We start from the raw sequence: 18,655 nt of genomic DNA, 5'->3' as shown, positions 1-18,655 counted from the left end.
ATTTAAAAGGGAGAGTTTCCCCTGCTGGCGGCAAGCCAGTAGCTGAGCTCTTTATCCTTCCGATTCCATGAAAAAGGACAATGACGGAAAAGAAACTGTAGCTTTCGGGATTGTGTTACAGAATGCTGTGTGACGTGGAATTCCAGGCTTTTTTTGGTACATTGATAAGGATGCCGCTTCACTTTCAGTGTTACTGTACAGCGCAGGAGGTGCAATGCGTTGCCCACAGCACTCTTGGGAATTGAACGCTTAGTCACAAAGGTGGTTCCCTCACCTTCTGTTGGATTACGCTTTGTTTTCAGTTACAGGCACTATGTTGAGCAGCACCATATATCGTGGTTGTATAACAGTGCTACATAACAGTGATAGTGATAGAACTGATGTTGGTCAAGCTAAGCAATTATCTGATATTTTGACATTTGATAACATTTTTTATGAGAAATGTTTATTGTTTTGTGTTCCTTACACTATTTTGAACAAACCTTTGTTGTACGCTTTCATGGGAATTTGTTTATAAAATGTTGTTTATTCATAGATATGCATAACGTTTTTAGACTTTTTATAGATAACGTTTTTCTATACTCCAATGTTTCACACAAGAAATATCATTTGAAATTCAGTTGGGATATCCAGAGCATTTTTGGTTGTTTTGAATATTATAGATTTTAAATAGCAATTGAACTGCAGAGTTCTGTTCTTAATTTTTAATTTGTTTTGGGGGGTTTTCTTTTGTGATGTACCAAGTTAAATGGTTCCCTGTATAATTTACAGATTTTTTTTATTGTGTGTGTATATATATATATATATATATATATATATGTATATATATATATATGTATATATATATATATATATATATATATATATATATATATATATATATATGCAAATTAAAATTATATCTTAAGAATATTATGGGCCCTATAATACACCCGGCGCAATGCGACGCAAGGCGCAGCGCAAGTGTGTTTGCTAGTTTGCGTCCGGCGCCGTTCACGTTTTCCCGTTCAGCGCCACGTCCTTAAATTAGTAAATGCATTTGCGCCAGTTAGTGCGCCCATGGGCGTGCTGGTCTAAAAAAGAGGTGTGTTCAGGTGCATTGCTGGCGCATTGCTATTTTAAGGAGCTGAAAATAGACTGCGCCATAAACCAACTCAAACCTGGTCTAAAGTCTAAAGTCAATGGCGCAATATTTTTTTGTTAGAGCGCGTTGGTAGAAACTGCGCCTCTGGGCGCGTCCACAGTGCGCGTTGACTTTGCTTATTACACACAGGGATGCGCATCACACAAACATGCCAAATATTAAAAACAAAAGGATTACAGTGTAAAAGAATATTATTGTGTAGGCTACATAAATATAAAAATGTAATGATGAATAGTCATTGCGTGTATTAGAATTAGGCTACCTATTTTCAATTCAGCCTATTACTATTTATAATGATGAACGAAATTGGCTAATTAATTGAACAATCGTGCCAATACACACACATATATATTAACTGACTCATCGCGCGGAGCTATTTGAAAGCCTGCATCCAACGCAGACGACTGAGAGATTGACTGGCCACTTAACAGGTAATTTCAGCAAAACATCTGATGGACACAATCACTGCTAATTCATCCCATGCCTTCTTCACCTCGGGAAGCTTTGGTGGAATCCTGCTTGTCCCGTAGATGATCTGCTCGCGCGCTTTAACTTCGCGCACGAGCAGATCGGTTTCTTCGCTTGAAAAGCGTTCAGCTTTTCCGCCAACAAATTCCGCGATGTAAATAAGCAATCCGCCATGGCACGAGCGCATCTTGCTCTTAAAGGGAATGGGAGATGACACTCTGATTGGTTTATTGAACGTTACGCCCATTACTCATTAAGAGAATAGGGACAACCCATTTCAAAAAAACGTTTTTCCGTCGTTAAAATAGCAAAAGTGGATTTGGACACGCCCTGAGTGCACCTGCGCCGTGCGCTTTACACTTTGCGTTTAGATCGTTAAAATAGGGCCCTATATCTTTGTCAACGATTCCTGAAAAAAATGTATCTCAATTTCCACAAAAATATAATTGATTATAATAAGAAATGTTTTTTGAGCACCAAATCAGCATTTTAAAATGATTTCTGAAGGATCATGTGACACTGAAGACTGGAGTAATGATGCTGAAAATTTTCTTTAAAATATTAAAGAAAATATTATGCAAGTTCATTTTTTTTTTTTTTTCGAAATTTTGAAATGTCTCCATCAATGTTGTCTTAGTGTTTGTATCAACGATTTGGTCAACCACTGTTTTGTGTGACGTATTTAGGGAGGACCTTGTGAAAATACATTTATACAATCAAATGTTTGTAATTTCATGTCATATTGCGTGCTGTTGAACCTCAAGGACATTTTATCTGCTAATATTTGCCAGTTGTTATGCGTTTGTTTTCTTCAAATCCCTCAAGTGGTTACTGCTATAGTTGTGCTAATTAGCTATAGCCTGAGAGTTTCGTGACATGCTCATAAAGAACAATCTTATATCATTTGACGTCTGAAGCGTTTAGTCTTTCCCATAGGAGCTGCTGAAGCGAACAAACCATATTGTTCAGTGAACTGAGGTGACACAAAAGAAAGGTAATCTTAGTGGGGTGGAGACAGCGCAGGAATTCTCACCACACTTATACATGTTACTGTCAATATGACGAATGGAAACCCAGGTGATTCACTCTCTGACACAGCTACTCCTCTACGCAAGCTTGGAGGGCGGACATATAGGCTGTACCCACACACAGGAGACCCTTTGGGGCGTGATTTGGATTGTCAAGTGGTTTGGCATGAGATTCAAGCCATATGTCCTTTTTTAAATTGAGCTGTTGAGAGTTGTATAAGTGAAGGTGACAGAGTCACTCCTGTACTGCTGAATCAGGTGAGAATGATTCAAATGAATAAAAAAATTGTTTTAGATTAAAAAATTGACAAATTAACTAAAGGATCTACCTACATTATATTGTCAATGGGTTTCTGTGTATCGTTGTCTGCATTTGTTTAAACTCACCGGTCTGTGTCTTGGTTCCTCCCACGGTTTGTTCCTCATCTTATCTAAACATCTTGAGCAATAATTGGCTTGATCACTGTGGATTGTAAGGCACTATTTTTCTGTAAAGTTTTTTTTTTTGTGAAAAGCGCTACACAAATACAGAATATTACTTTCAGTCATTCTTTGATGATATTAAAGTATGTAATAGAATAGTAGATGCCTTTTATTGTGATTTGTTGACAGTGAACATGAGTAACTTAGCTGGTTGAAATGCGATGAAATCTTAAACAAAGGGAAGTGTGTGCTTGTGTTCTTTTATTGTTTTGAAAATATCGGATTTTGCTGTTTCACTCCCAAACACTGACTTAATTTTTTTTTTCTGGCTGACAGTATTACATTTTGTGTATTTGATGCAAGTACAGTGAAAGTAACTCATGAACAGCTTGTGTCATAGTTGTGCAGAATAAAATTTCTTTAAAAACAGCACAAATAAGACAATTATTGACAAACAGTAAGAGTATGGATCTGTAAAACTAATGTGGATGGTATAGATATCATATAATGTGGCATTGAAAGATTTTGATGAGAAAAGTTGGAGTTCATATTGAAATCTTTTTATTGGAGACTTTGCTATATTGGCTGATCTGAGCACAGTTTGAGACCCTATTGAGGAAATGTGAGATTATTGGGGAAAAGGGATCTCCATTTACTCTTTATTTATCTCATTGTTGCTATTTACAAGATTTCATTTATGATTTTCCTTCCTGTTTTTATTTTATGTTTTTTTATGGGGATACACTCGTGACCAGAGGGTCTTTGACCTTTTTGGTCAACTCTAAAACAGTTGTTTTGTTTAGTGGACCCATAAATTAATATTTATGAATGTTCCAGTTCCACTTCTGGAAGATGATATTAATCACTCAGTTTCCTAGCATTATTCCAAAGCTGACCACTAAAAGCTTTTTTAGAAGAAAAATCAAAAACAGGTTTCAGACATTTTAGTACATTATGTTAACCCTCCATAAGCTCTGCGTTAGCTGACTGGGACGTGTCACGTAAAAGACTACGGTTATATGAACAGGATCATGATGCCAATATGTAACTGATCTCTTAATCCTGAAGATCTTGAGCTGTCCTCGTTTTATCACGTAGGATTACGAGCAGACTTTACAGGCTCACAGGGCTGTGTGATTATCTTGTAACCTGGCTGGTTCCTGACCTACAAGAATAACCTTGTTCATGCAGTGGCAGGAAGAGAAACATAATTAAATCACACAGAACTGATTATGTTATGTAATACCTCCTCACTCTTTCTCTCTCTCCCTCCCTCCCTCCCTCTGTTCCTGTCCAAGAGCACACAAGCTCTTCTAAAAATAGTTTTGATGATAACTGTCTTTGAAACAATATGCTAGTGGTCCTCCTAGTCTCCTTACACTGTGCCTTTACTAAGATGCAAAAAGTTTCTACTGACAGACACTATCTAAATGTATCACACGTGTGTATATACTATATATTAATAAAGAAAAAAAGACAAAAACATGTTATGTTTGCTTTATACAAAATATATCCATATCAATGTGCTGTACTTTTGCTTTAGAGTGGCATGAAAGATGGCTGACTTTGTCATTATGTGGTCATTATGATCTCAAATTTCGAAGCTACCCATGAAATCGGGCCCTCTAATCTCGTTTCTTCTTTGTCTTTATATATTAAACAGATAGACATGCTTTATGAGTCTGACAAGTACAAACATTTTGTGTTGCAGAAATCGAGGCAAAGGAAGCTTGTGACTGGCTACGGGCGGCAGGATTCCCCCAGTACGCCCAGCTCTTTGAAGGTAACGCTTCACCACACAAGAACATAAACTTAGAAGATCTCACAAATGTTATCACACCCAACTGTAAAGTTGTAGTTAAAACTGTTTAGAGGGAGGCCGGTACTCTCATTCAGATTTAGAAACAATTGTTTGACATCAGCATGATTTACGGCTAACACAAGCTTTTAATGTGGGGTTTAGTTTCCGATGTTGTTTGCGACAGACTTGTGTTAATGGCCGCTTTAATGTCTGCCAGACCTCATGATGTTAAGTTGGTTTTAGCTCATTCATTTCCCCTGCGCTGTGATGTGTAACTTTTTTATACCACCTCAAAAAATGTCTCATTTAAGTCTTACATCTGAAATTTTCATCTGAAATGCTGAGAGGTACAGGTCATTGCTTAAACTGGTTCCAGTTAAGAGGTACCACTTGAACATACTAGAGTTTGACATCTTCAAAGAGAAACAGAGGTCATGGGAATAACCTTGCCACAAAAACACTGCCTTTTTCACTCGCCCTTGGCGAACGCTTTTGATGTTGGAGTGTCTTTGGATGAAATTTTGTGAACACTCTATTTTTCTTTTCTTTTTATACTTCTTCTGCAGGAACTATGACTAAGACTCTGCACCCCAGGTTCTGGGATATTTTTTATAATGGATACTTACTATCCATTTGAAGTTTTAGTGCATTTCCACATCTGGATATTTCGTATAAAATTATAGATTAGAATTTATAATTTATACCTGGAAATAAGACATCGGCTCACAGTTTTTTGTAGCAAGATAATTAACCCTTAAATGAATGACTGTTTCGCCAGTCATTCTTACATATTCGGGTCTTTTTCGACCCGGATCTATATCTAACACGGAAGGATCTCTACCTGTCATGATAATATAAAACTCCTCTGATATTAGAGTAACAATTACAGAAGAATAAAATAAATCGTATTTTGTTACCTTTTGGAGCTTGAAAGGGCTCGTTTGAGCAGATGTTTTATGCCATCATCACTGTCCTCGTCAGAGCTCATTTCCCAGTAAATTCAGCAAATAATGGGCTAGTTTTATGTTTGAGGTCACGAATATGAGCCCATTCGCGATCTCAAACATATTCTCAGAACTATATAATTTTCAACATCTTCAAAATCAATATTTCGATCGCTAACAGCTTCACCAGATCCAATCCAGTAAGAGTTACAGTCATATTTGATTGCGTTCAGTACTTGCTCTGCAGTAAATCACTGAGCCATTTCATGTTTTTCTTATTATTTCGTTTTCTGTCTAAATGAGTCGTCACTTCAGCATTGTGTATCAGACATTGCCACCTTGTGGAATAAAGGTGAATTGCACTTATTATGTCATCTAAGATTCAATTATTGTTGTGCAGAAAAAATATACGTACACTCATACACACCTCGGGTCGTTTGCGACCCTATACAATTTTTACAAAAAATGAATACAAAAATAGGCATTCTTTTATAATTTTATGATTTTTTTCTTGTTATATTCTTTATAATGAATTGATTGAGGAATACCAAGAAGGTTGATGTCTAACTTTAAAAAATGAACGAGGAGGAGGGTAGTGAATGACGTCTCGGGTCACTAAAGACCCGAGGTATGCATTTAAGGGTTAAAGTGTCCCTTTTATGCTATTTTAAAGCTGCTTAATTTTTTTGCAGGTCTCCTACAATAAATGTACATGCATCCAAGGTCAAAAGACACTTTGATTTTCTCATAATATACATTTCTCAAAGAGTCTAAAAACAGTTCATTCATTGATTCAGTCTCTCTAAACCCCTCCTTTCCGAAAGCCTACTCTGCTCTGATTGGTCAGATGGCCCAGTCTGTTGTGATTGGTCTACCCTAAATTCCCATTACCATATCTGAATTTCAGCTCAGGAGCTTCCTTAGCGCTTGATACAAACAGGAATGATGGCGTCGTTTTTCCATATCAGTTCCATCTAGAATCCTTTTGTAGTGCAGCAAAGTGGATTTGCAGAAAACATTGTGTTCTCAACATATCCACAACACAAACCAAACATTTCTAGGCCTCAGCTACAACTACAGTGTTTGAGGGCGGGTCAAAGTAGACATTATTTGCGGGCAGCCAATGAAAACCATGGGCTGGCATTAAGCAAGTTTGTTTCATTGTGCATGTAACAGGAGACTGGAATTGAAGATTATCTTTTACATGCACAAACAGTTATTTTACACACTGCATGAAAGGTAATAATCGAAAAAGCATAATAGGGGTACTTTATGTATTTTCATTTTTCACATTAATTGAATTAATTTGCAATTTAATATGTAAGAACAATGGTGTCCTGTTATGCAGTCCCTTCTTTGTTCATTTTTAATATTAATAGCTACTACATTGTCATCTCAGTGGGAGACACAGGAACAAAATGCAGAATAGAATCTTCCCATAATGCATCTCTTTACAAGTGTTGTTTTGGAATTTCCAGCGTTTCAATGCCAGAACACAGTGACTTTCTTTGAATCTGTATTTTTACTTCTGTGTCGTTCTGCAAAGGCAAAAAATATGATGAAACATTTAATTGTACCAGAGGAATGTCAGCTTCAGCAGGGTCTGGATCCAGTCACCCTGTTGCATAAGTTGAACACAATATTTGGTGGAAGACGTAATGGCTTCTCAAAGCCAAGCTCAGTTTTTGGGGGGCAAACCCTGTCTCATTTTATTAGCATCTGGAAGTCTAAAACAAGTTAGCTACTCTCTTTGCCTTGGCTATCGCTCTGGAAAGAATGTGTTGTCAGAGGGTTTTTTTAAGAGTGTGGGCGCCTGAATTCCTCTGTGTTCACTGTGAACATGCAAGATTGGCCTATTAACGAATCAGAGGGAAATCATTACGGTCCCTAAAAGGCATCTTTTTTCCCCAGCATTTGACTATAATGAACTTGATTGTTGAAATGGGATATGCCTGTTTCTTTACAGATTCTCAGTTTCCAATTGATATCTCTCCTGTGAAGAAAGACCATGACTTCTTGGACAAAGACCTTGTGGAACCTCTATGCCGGTAAGGACTGTGTACTCCCTTAACAAAAAAGCCCATAATCCATAAACCATTGAACCTAATGAACACCTCAATTTCAGATTCTTTAAAAAGAAAAACTAACTCATTGAGAACATTCTGTTCTTTATTTCCGGGGAAACATAATGAGTTATTTTACAGACTTTATTGAGTCAGTTGTTGCTTTAATTATGACATTATTTACTTCTACATTACAAGAAGATTGACATGAGAGAAACCACACCAGAATTAACTGATGCAACACACAAGGACAGCAATAAAACAAGAAGAAAAAATGACTCTTACGACCTGTTGTCATTACTGATATCACTTTCATGGTTATAAACAGGATTTGGTCAATTAGAGTATTTCATTTAGATCTACTCCTACTGCATTAAAATTTTCTATTTAAAATATTTATTTTGTTGTGGTTGAGGATTGTAACTCTTCACAGACATTGCAATGGCAAATCAATGGCTTTTAAATTGTCTTAGGTCATCCTTTTTTTATTGCTGTCATTGTGTTTTATAAAAGTCTGGTGTAGTTTTTCTCATGTCAATCTTTTTGCAATGCCGAAGTAAATAATGTCATGATTAAAGCAACTACTGACTAAATAAAGTAAATTACACTCATTGTGTTTCCCCAGACATAAGTACAGAATGTTCTCAATGAGTTAGCTTTTCCTCTTGTTTAGACACTGAATTTGAGTTCCCAAATTAAGATGAAAAGAGCCCTCCAGTAACTTTGGTTGCCTTGGAGACTACCCTGGTAGGAAAGCATTGGGGGCAAAGGGGGGCGTACTCAAGCTGGTCTACTGTGACTCTAAACAACCCTTAAGCAACTCATCGAAATTCCAAACCTGTTTACTGTTGTATAGGAAACAATGTCCGACATTCCCACCTCTCCCCCTGACTTCTCACTTTTCTACAGCCCCCGGAGGGGAACAGCTCAGTAAACAATTCTAGCACGACATGCCCAGTAAGAGCGCGGAGGAGTTTGTTAGTTGTGGATGTTTGCAAGTTCCAGTGGCAAATCAATTTGTAGATAAAGACTCGCTGCTTGATTTGTGGACTAATAACTTGGCATGTTTAATAAATTAATTGCCAGGAAGTCATCAAAGTAGCCCTGTTAACCCTTCATATTTTTACCCCAAATGTAGGGTTCTCGTGAAACCAATAATTCAATGGTCAATACCAATACCACCGAAATTCTTCATACAAATTTTGATACCACGATAAAAACGGTTAATAAAGACACTTCTTTGTTTAAAAAAAGGTAAATATTAATATAAATATTAATAGATTAAATGAAAACAAAGTTAACATTTATGTTGATGCCTTGTCTTATTGGAACCAGTGTCTTATCTTTGTTCTCCATTGACTATGGCCAATGTCTTTCAGTTTGCTACATTACGCATGTGTTCTGTGATTCATGTTTTATATCTTAAGTCTTTGCTGTCATGGCCCTCGCACAGACCACTGAACAATATAAAGAGTCATAAAATGTCATGATTATTACATCACAAACAGTGGCTTGGTTTCCATGCATGCTTGAGGCACGCAATGTGTTGTCGTCTTTTCCACATTATCCGTTTCTTTCCCTTTACATCAGTAACAGCTTCTAATAAATCTTTCCCACTCACTTTTGGATCTAGGAAGAGTCTTCTTTATTTTTTATTGACTTTTTATTGGAAATATTGATATGTTGCGGTGTTGCTTCAAGACCTTTATTGTGAAACGTTGTAATTTAAACTTATGCTCTGCGATTCAAAAAGACTAGTTCAAGGAGAAGCTTGAGCCCACGACTTTGTCAAAAGTTCAGTACACTGCTTTACTTTCATCCCAAAAGGGTTTTTCATATTTGATGGACCACGCAAATGACCGAAAAAGAAAGACCTATTTTAAGGAGGTTTTGGGAATGGCATCAAAGAAAAGCAAGCTCTTATGGTTTTTGTTTCGATGTTTTGAATTTTAAGGGTTAAAACAGGCCTCTCAGACCTGGAAGAGTGACTATGTGGCAGCTGGAATCAACACCACATTAGTTGCTCTTGAGGGCCATTGAAAACCATGACAACTGCAGCTCGCAAGCTTTCGCCAATTAAAAGCAAGCGTACATGAGAGAGAGTAGGGCATTGGCCAATTATTGTGTCTAATTAGGTTTGCTGCTCACCAGAGCTGATTGTTGGATAGCAGGGACATAGATCTTACAGCTTGATTATATTAGAAACTGCCACAGAAGGCTGTGCTGACATTGTGTCCACATCACTATGGTATATGCAATGCAAAATAAAGCCAGTTGGTAGGAAAGGCTTTTTAAATTTCTATCAATTTTTTTCTCATTTAGGCGACTAAATACGCTGAACAAGTGTGCCTCTATGAAACTTGATGTAAACCTTCCCAAGAAAAAAGTAAGTGATGCATCATTTCTATTTAATACTTGCTGGGTATGTGCATTGTTCTAGCGAATTCATGTTATGGCGTTTTTGCTGCTAGAATTAGGAGGGTTATTATGCCTGTAAAAAAGCTATATAATGACTAGCACAAAATGTGATGGGTTCTAACTCTAAAAAAAAGACTACAACCCTTTTTATCACAATAAGATTGACATATGAGAAAGCCACTAGCATTGTCTTGTGTGAAGTGATATTTCTGCTTTCTTTTCTAAAGTATAGTATCACTTATTGTCCCACCAAATTATTGAATAGAATAGATGAAACTATTGAATAGAAATAGATGTTATATCACATCTATAGATGAATAGATGTTATATCACACTGGTTATGTAATCATTTAACAGAGGAAAGAATGTGCCCTTTGAAACATGAAAAAGTCATTTGAGTGAATCTAAACCGTTACCTCTGGGGGTTCTGGATTGTGGAGAAGGAAAAAGGAAAAAAAGGAGAGAGTGAAAGAAAGGTTTTCTTGAAGGACTGGGATGGTATTCAAGTGTTGTGCTGAATTACTAACCTAGTAAAGGAAAAGGTATGGCAATAGAAAGAAAGACATATTTATTCATTCCCTTGTTGATTTGCAGAGTGAAGACTCAGATGAAGATGACCTCTTTGCCATCAGTGACAAATGGACCTTTGAATGGAGCAGTCGCCGTTGGTCCAGGCTCCAAGACATTGATTGCCTGCTGAGGGGTGTGGAAAACAAGAATTCAGGGGAGAACTCTGCCCTGAGGACAACAACCAGCAGCGAGAGTGTTCTAACAGATTTGAGTGAGCCGGAGATCTCCTCGCTCCACAGCGAGAGCAGCGGTGGAAGCGGCGGTATTCCTGCGCACAGTGCGGAAGACTCTGACAGCTCGCACCGCACCTGCTCGGACTCCGCAGCCATGCCCGACCACACATCACTAGGCGTGGCCCATCTCTCTTCAGATATTTCGAGCTACAGTTCGCTGCCTGTAAAGCATGCCAAGCGAGGACGGACACGAGCTAAGGAGTTCTTACGCCGCATGGAGGCTTTGCAGTTGCAGGGAGCAATGGGTGGCGGAGGGAACAGGAGTCTTGTAATAAGTGCCCCGGTTCTCCAACAAGAACCCCAGGCTGTGAAAACTCTCCGTTGTGTGGAGATCATCAATTGTGATATGCGTCTAGCGGAGCCACCTTCCGGCATGGGGTTGCCATCCCAGTCCAGCAGTGAAGGGAGCAGCAGCCAGTCCAGCGGGAGTGCCGTCAGTACGCCAAACCTGAAGGAACGCAACGTCCACCGGGCCAATCACAAGCGGAGCGGGATGTACCTGGAGGACTTGGATGTGTTTTCCAGTCTCATCCAGGGTAAGCGTGTGGCCGAGCAGAACCGCCGCAATGAGTTCCGCTCCTACGAGGACCTGGTGGTGCATATCCCTAAAGATCACAAACCTGGAACCTTTCCCAAAGCTCTGTCCATTGAGAGTCTTTCACCCTCAATGGCAACCTCCATCAACTGGCACTCTGCAAGCACGGACTCGGATGTCCAACGTCCACCCAGCATCAAAGAACCTCGCCCCATCACACAGTGCTGCACACGAGGTAGTCGGATCAGCATTTACGACAACGTACCTGGCTCACACCTCTATGCCAGCACTGGTGACCTCATAGACTTGGAAAAGGAAGACCTTTTCCCACATTTGGACGATATTCTGCAGCATGTTAGTGGGCTGCAACAGATCGTGGACCACTGGTCCAAGAATGTACTGCCCAATAGTGAAAATGCAGTGAAGGAGCGAGTTGATTTTAATGGAGAGAGACAAGGGGACCTGCAGTCATCTAGCCAGATCACGCTGGACTTTGAGGGGCATTCAGTGCTGGAGGGTCAGGCCCTCAGTGATGTAGACAGGGATGGGGTGTCGCTTAATGAAACAGAATCCACTGGAATGAGGGAAAGGAGAGACTCTGGTGTTGGGGCTTCTCTTACCAGACCAAGACGGTAAGATTCAGAGCTAACAATGCTTGGATATATGTGTTGCATTCAGAACCGTAGAAGTTACTTGAAAATAAAGATTGGTTTACAGGTTGAAATTAGCATGTATGCATGTGTATGTATAACAAAAAAATAAAAAAAAATGGAGTAGTTTTAGCATTGTCCAAATGCTGGTTTAGGTGGTTGTGCTCAAAGTCAGTCAGTCATTCATTCACCCTCAGGTTTAAAACCCTAACATGGTTCCTTGCTCTTTGTTTAGCTTGCGATGGCCGAGCTTCCAAATTTCCAACCGCCTCAGCCATTCGGTCGCCTCCCTCCAGATCTCCAGCCAATCTGCCGCCCAGCTTAGTCTGCTACAGAAATTTTCCTTGCTCCGTCTCACTGCTATTATGGAGAAGTACTCCATGTCCAACAAACATGGCTGGACCTGGTAAGAATCTTTTAGAAAAATAATCAGATCCTATGGGATTTATGTTTTACTATAGCTTAAAGCTTCAGTCTTTAAGTGGTTGTGTTGTGATTAGTTCAAGAAGGAGTACCAGTAAATCCTAACCCATGCACCCTCTACTGGTCACTATTGTTACAGCAGCCTGCCTAAAACTGTGATAACTTCACTGTTTATACAAAGCTTTATTGTTTAACTTGTTTAATTTACTTGTATTGATGACTTTACTACTCCCAAAACATAAAATATAAAAAAAACGCCACTGTGAAATAGGTTATATGGTATAAAAACCTCACTATTATTCTTTGTCTCTTAGGGCTGTGCCAAAGTTTATGAAGAGGATGAAGGTTCCAGACTACAAGGATAAGAATGTGTTTGGGGTTCCACTGATTGTGCATGTGCAACGCTTCGGTCAGCCTCTGCCTCTTGGCGTGCAGCAGGCTTTGCGCTACCTCAGGAGCCAATGCCTTGATCAGGTCAGTCAGGCTCATCAAATCAACAATATAACTGTATATAAAATGCTATTATTCTTCTAAATGCAAATGTACATTATACTGTATGTGAACATTACATTTCCATTTTCTTGTAAGTCAACTTCATTTCTTTACATTTAAAATGTACAACTTAAAATTGTCTTCTGTTTCCTAGGTGGGTCTTTTTCGCAAGTCTGGAGTTAAGTCTCGTATCCAAGCTCTCAGACAGATGAATGAGAGTTCTCCAGAAGATGTCAACTATGAAGACCAGTCTGCATATGATGTGGCCGACATGGTTAAACAGTTCTTCAGGGATCTGCCTGAGCCACTTTTGACCAGCAAACTTGGTGAAACCTTCCTCCACATTTACCAATGTAAGAAACACTGCTCCCCAAACTCTAACCCAACTTTTCTCCTGCATCCATCTCATGCATTCAGGAAGAGAAATACTGTACTTACTTTACTCACTCATCTGATCCTCGTTTCCTCTTTAGATGTGCCCAAAGAGCAGCGCTTACAGGCTGTGCAGGCGGCCATCATGCTGATGTCAGATGAAAACAGGGAAGTATTGCAAACACTGCTCTGCTTCCTGAGCGATGTCACTTCCGTGCAAGAGAATCAAATGACACCTATGAACATCGCAGTTTGTTTGGCACCTTCGCTTTTTCATCTCAACATCCTGAAGAAGGACAATCTTACACCAAGGTATATCTACTATCAATGGTTAGGTTATGATAGAAATCTTTATTTATCCCCATAAAGGAGAAACTCATCATTTCAACTATCTACTGTTATATGTACCATTAAGTTCATTCATCCATCCATCCATCTAATGAAGAAAACTAATTTTATACAGTATATAAATACTGTACTTTAAGGTTTGGTGATGTGTTAAAGCAACACTAAATAAAGATACATTTTCCCAATAAAGTAATAGTTTATTAAGAGTTTATGTATTACTTGACTTTTAAATTATTATTACTATATTTTTTACATTTGTATTATTTTATTACAAATTTTATGTTACTTTTTGTAAAAATAAATATTTAAATACATTTTATTAAAAGTTTAATGTCATCTTAACTAAAGCATTTTCTGATCTGTTTACAGAGCTATGCAGATGCAGAAAAAGTATGCTACAGGGAGGCCAGACCAAAAGGACCTGAATGAAAACCTGGCTGCCACTCAGGGCCTGGCACACATGATCACAGAGTGTAACCACTTGTTTGAGGTGAGACACATACACACATCTATTTCACATGAGAATAACTTGACATACTTTCTTTCAATTACTAGAATGTGTATTTCATAACAAAACTTTTATGCCCACAATGCACTCACAGTCTATGTGAAAATCAATTTTTTTTTTTATTGGCCTTTTCAATTATCCCTACTGCAGAATACAAACTGTTTTATTTTCCCTCAGATTCCACATGAAATGGTGACACAATCGCGGAACTCTTACGTGGAGGCGGAGCTTCAGGCTCCCACAATCGAGGAGCTCTGTAAGCGGCAACATCAAGAGGAAGAGGGGGAAGATGAAGGCTCCTGGCCTGCATTCATAGAGGCCAGACTGCAGGGTCTCCTCAAAGAATCACGGGAAAAGGCCAAAGGTTGGGTATCCTGCCAGAGCACCGGTAACACCGAGCTGTCCTATAAGAAGGTATGAATGGAGAAATCAGGCTTTTGCACCACATAACAAACATTACATAAAACTAATTAATACTAAGTAAAGTGCTTTCGTTTAACTCCAGGTGGGTGATGGGAACCCTCTTCGACGTTGGCGGGTCTCGGTGGAGGTGGAGGCTCCTCCTTCTGTGGTTCTGAACCGTGTTCTTCGGGAACGGCACCTGTGGGACGTGGATCTGATGAATTGGAAAGTGTGTGAGGTCCTGGACAGGCAGACGGAAGTGTTCCAGTATGTCCTCAACTGTATGCCCCCACATCCCAGCAGAGACTTCGTAGTGCTCAGGTAAGTCATATATATTTGTAAAATATTCAAGTTCAATGAGAAATATTCAGTGAAATCTGAGAGCTTTCTGTCCCTCCATGGACAGTCTACGCAACTACCACTTTTGAGTGCTTTGTGCAGAAAAAAAAAAAACATAATTTACCACTTTATTTACAAAATATGACTCTCCAACATGCGTTCACGCAATGTCTGCTCTCGCGTCAACTCGCATGCGTCGTGGTGATCTCTTAAATGCGTGTTGAAGATTCATATTTTGTAAATAAAGTGGTAAATTATGTTTTTTGCACCAACAAAGCACTTGCGTCGCTTAATAAAATTGAGGTTAAACCACTTGGGTCACATGGATTACTTTAATGATGTCTTTACTACCTTTCTGGGGCTTGAAATTTGTGTAGGCTGTCAATGGAGAGACAGAAAGCTCTCAGATTTCATTAAAAAAAATCTTCATTTGTGTTCCGAAGATGAACGAAAGTCGACATGGGGGTGAATAATTGATGACTTTTGAAAGAATTTTCAACTAACCCTTTAAATATATACACCCCTCTGAACATATTTATTTCTTAACGATCACTATTATCATTCATGGAAACATGACAAAATTGAAATGTATTAATTATATACTTAAAATACAGTACAGTCCAAAAGTTTGGAACCACTAAGATTTTTAATGTTTTTAAAAGAAGTTTCGTCTGCTCACCAAGGCTACATTTATTTAATTAAAAATACAGTAAAAAACAGTAATATTGTGAAATATTATTACAATTTAAAATAACTGTTTTCTATTTGAATATATTTCACAAAGTAATTTATTCCTGTGATGCAAAGCTGAATTTTCAGCATCATTACTCCAGTCTTCAGTGTCACATGATCCTTCAGAAATCATTCTAATATGCTGATCTGCTGCTCAAGAAACATTTAATGTGTACAATTGTACAAAATATTTGTGTACAATATTTTTTTTCAGGATTATTTGATGAATAGAAAGTTCAAAAGAACAGTGTTTATCTGAAATCTAATCTTTTGTAACATTATAAATGTCTTTACTGCCACTTTTGACTGATTTAATGCATCCTTGCTGAATAAAAGTATTCATTTCTTTAATTTCTTTTCAAAAAAATAAAAATAAAAATTCTTACTGACCCCAAACTTTTGAACGGTAGTGTATAATGCTACAGAAGCTTTGTATTTCAGATAAATGCTGTTCTTTTGAACTTTCTATTCATCAAGGAATCTTGAAAAAAAAAGTACACAATTGTTTTCAACATTGAAAATAATCATAAATGTTTATTGAGCAGCAAATCAGCATATTAGAATGATTTCTGAAGGATCATGTGACACTGAAGACTGGAGTTAAAGATGCTGAAAATTCAGCTTTGCTTCACAGGAATAAATTACTTTGTCAAATGTATTTAAATAGTACACAGTTATTTTAAATTGTAATAATATTTCACAATATTACTGTTTTTTCCTGTATTTTTAATTAAATAAATGTAGGCTTGGTGAGCAGACGAAACTTCTTTTAAAAACATTAAAAATCTTAGTGGTTCCAAACTTTTGGACTGTACTAAATGTCATAAATATATGCAAAATGAGTAAATTAGCCAATTTTGCTTAAATAAAGGGTTGCAAAAATGCATAATGTCCACAAACATGTAATAGTCTAGTATGTAGTGTCCTCAATAACTTTAAGTATACTGCTCTGACTCTTCTTGGCATTGAGTGTACAAGCTCAGGACACATTGTCACATCTATCCTATTTAACTCTTGAATGATGAGCTCCTTGAGTGCCCTGATGTTATGGGGGATGTTGCTCACCTTGTCTCTACAAAATCCCCCACAGGTGCCCACTAGCATTACGGTTGGGTGAAATACTTGTCCACCTTAAGAGAATGTATAGAGTCATTTTCATAATGAAAAAGTGGCCAACAGCGCAGGGAATGAGGAGTGTGAATTCATGACACCATTGATTAAGCACAGCTTCCCCACTCCTTCAGCACTCATATATCCTTATATAAGAACTTTACTACCACCGAACTTCACTGTGGGGACCAGGCACTTCTCATTCCACTCCTCCCCCTTGCAATCAGTCATCATGAAATGCTTAAAGTGAAGGACTGATCGTTTCAGTGACCTGTCACAAGTCCGTTCTTTTTGAGTTTCTGTTATGTTTGCTATATTTTCACACTCAAAAACTTGCTTTGTTAATCCTCTTTTGTGCAAAAAAATAAGTCTTCTATTCTGGCAATTCTCTCCGAAGTGATTCCATTGTTGTCAGCACTAAGTAGGATTAATGCATAGATCCATAGATCACATGTTACTTTGTTTTGCTTCAGCGATTGTAAGTATATAAAGTTACAATGTTTGTCCTCAGGTCATGGAGGACAGATCTGCCACGGGGGACGTGTTCTCTGGTGTCTGTGTCTATCGAGCATGAGGACTGTCTGCCTGTAGGGGGCATCAGAGCTATAGTGATGGAATCCAATTACTTACTGGAGCCCTGTGGCTCTGGCAAGTCCAGACTCACCCACATCTGCAGAGTGGACCTGAAGTGAGTATATATAGTTGCCTGAGTCACATACACACGTAACTACTTTGTTCATAGAAATGAAAGTATGTCAGTGTGGTCACATTTTCTGTGCTGTTTTTCAGGGGGAGATCTCCAGAGTGGTATAACAAAGCATTCGGACACCTTTGCGCCGCCGAAGCTGCTCGTATTCGCAATTCCTTCCAGCCGATCCAAACAGAGGGTCCAGAAACAAAAATTTGAGCCGTGCTATCATTCTGGGAAATGAAATCTCAGTTCTGTGACTCTGAATACCATGAAAACTTTCTGCAGCTCTTTGCCTCTTTTGCACAATGAGCAGAGTTGCCTGGTCTGGGAAATAAACTCAAATGGGAATGTCGTCAACTTACCAATGTACCTTTAGCTGGTCCCTTTTTAATATTATCTTATTGTAATTATTGTTATTTGTATTATAATTAATTATTTTATTCTTTTATATGATCTTATACAATGTATAGGACACCTAAGCTCTTAAGTGCTTCTGGGAAGCATATATGTTATTTAATTAACAAAAAAAAGCTATATTTGCACATGCATGCACCGCATGTCCATGTATGTGTTTGTTTGTATTTGTGTGTACGTGTGTATCTACACACATCTTGTATAGACTATATATATATATATATATATATATATATATATTTAAATGCTCATGTAGTACGAACATTTTGCATATATGTCTTTGATATCTCCTTTTGCACAGATATCAGTGTAATTCATATAGTACAAAATGTTACTCAGTTGTAAGCTGGGTTTATTTTGCTTTTTCTGTTTTATTTTAATGTTTGTCCATGAATGGGTGTAATATTATGGAATTTTTACTTGCTTGTTTTAAAGGATGGACAAAATGACTTGGGTTTGATTTTTTTTCAGACCTGCTATAATAGTACTGGATTACATTAATGACAAAGAGACAATGATTTTTAATTAAACTATGTAAATGAATTAA

The 18,655-nt window shown here is 38.1% G+C and overlaps 1 protein-coding gene across 7 annotated transcripts in view; it reads left to right on the top strand.

The window, feature by feature from the left end:
- stard13b (StAR-related lipid transfer (START) domain containing 13b) overlaps window positions 1-18,655 on the top strand; it is a 106,365-nt gene extending 87,710 nt beyond the window's left edge. For 6 of the 7 annotated variants that reach the window (XM_048160092.1, XM_048160093.1, XM_048160096.1 and 3 more), the window contains 13 exons: window positions 4,775-4,846; window positions 7,775-7,856; window positions 10,194-10,257; window positions 10,884-12,259; window positions 12,513-12,683; window positions 13,015-13,174; window positions 13,347-13,545; window positions 13,666-13,876; window positions 14,282-14,402; window positions 14,598-14,834; window positions 14,926-15,143; window positions 17,515-17,691; window positions 17,793-18,655. In XM_048160092.1, coding sequence (XP_048016049.1) covers window positions 4,775-4,846; window positions 7,775-7,856; window positions 10,194-10,257; window positions 10,884-12,259; window positions 12,513-12,683; window positions 13,015-13,174; window positions 13,347-13,545; window positions 13,666-13,876; window positions 14,282-14,402; window positions 14,598-14,834; window positions 14,926-15,143; window positions 17,515-17,691; window positions 17,793-17,910 — 3,206 coding nt within the window. In that variant the 3' untranslated portion in view covers window positions 17,911-18,655. Of the gene's footprint in view, window positions 1-2,157; window positions 2,899-4,774; window positions 4,847-7,774; window positions 7,857-10,193; window positions 10,258-10,883; window positions 12,260-12,512; window positions 12,684-13,014; window positions 13,175-13,346; window positions 13,546-13,665; window positions 13,877-14,281; window positions 14,403-14,597; window positions 14,835-14,925; window positions 15,144-17,514; window positions 17,692-17,792 lie in introns of those variants that run through there. The other variant, XM_048160099.1, reaches the window with a different exon arrangement.

This window comes from Megalobrama amblycephala, linkage group LG16, assembly GCF_018812025.1.
Source record: "Megalobrama amblycephala isolate DHTTF-2021 linkage group LG16, ASM1881202v1, whole genome shotgun sequence".
NCBI classification, from domain to species: domain Eukaryota; kingdom Metazoa; phylum Chordata; class Actinopteri; order Cypriniformes; family Xenocyprididae; genus Megalobrama; species Megalobrama amblycephala.
This window is presented reverse-complemented; position numbering and strand designations above follow the sequence as displayed.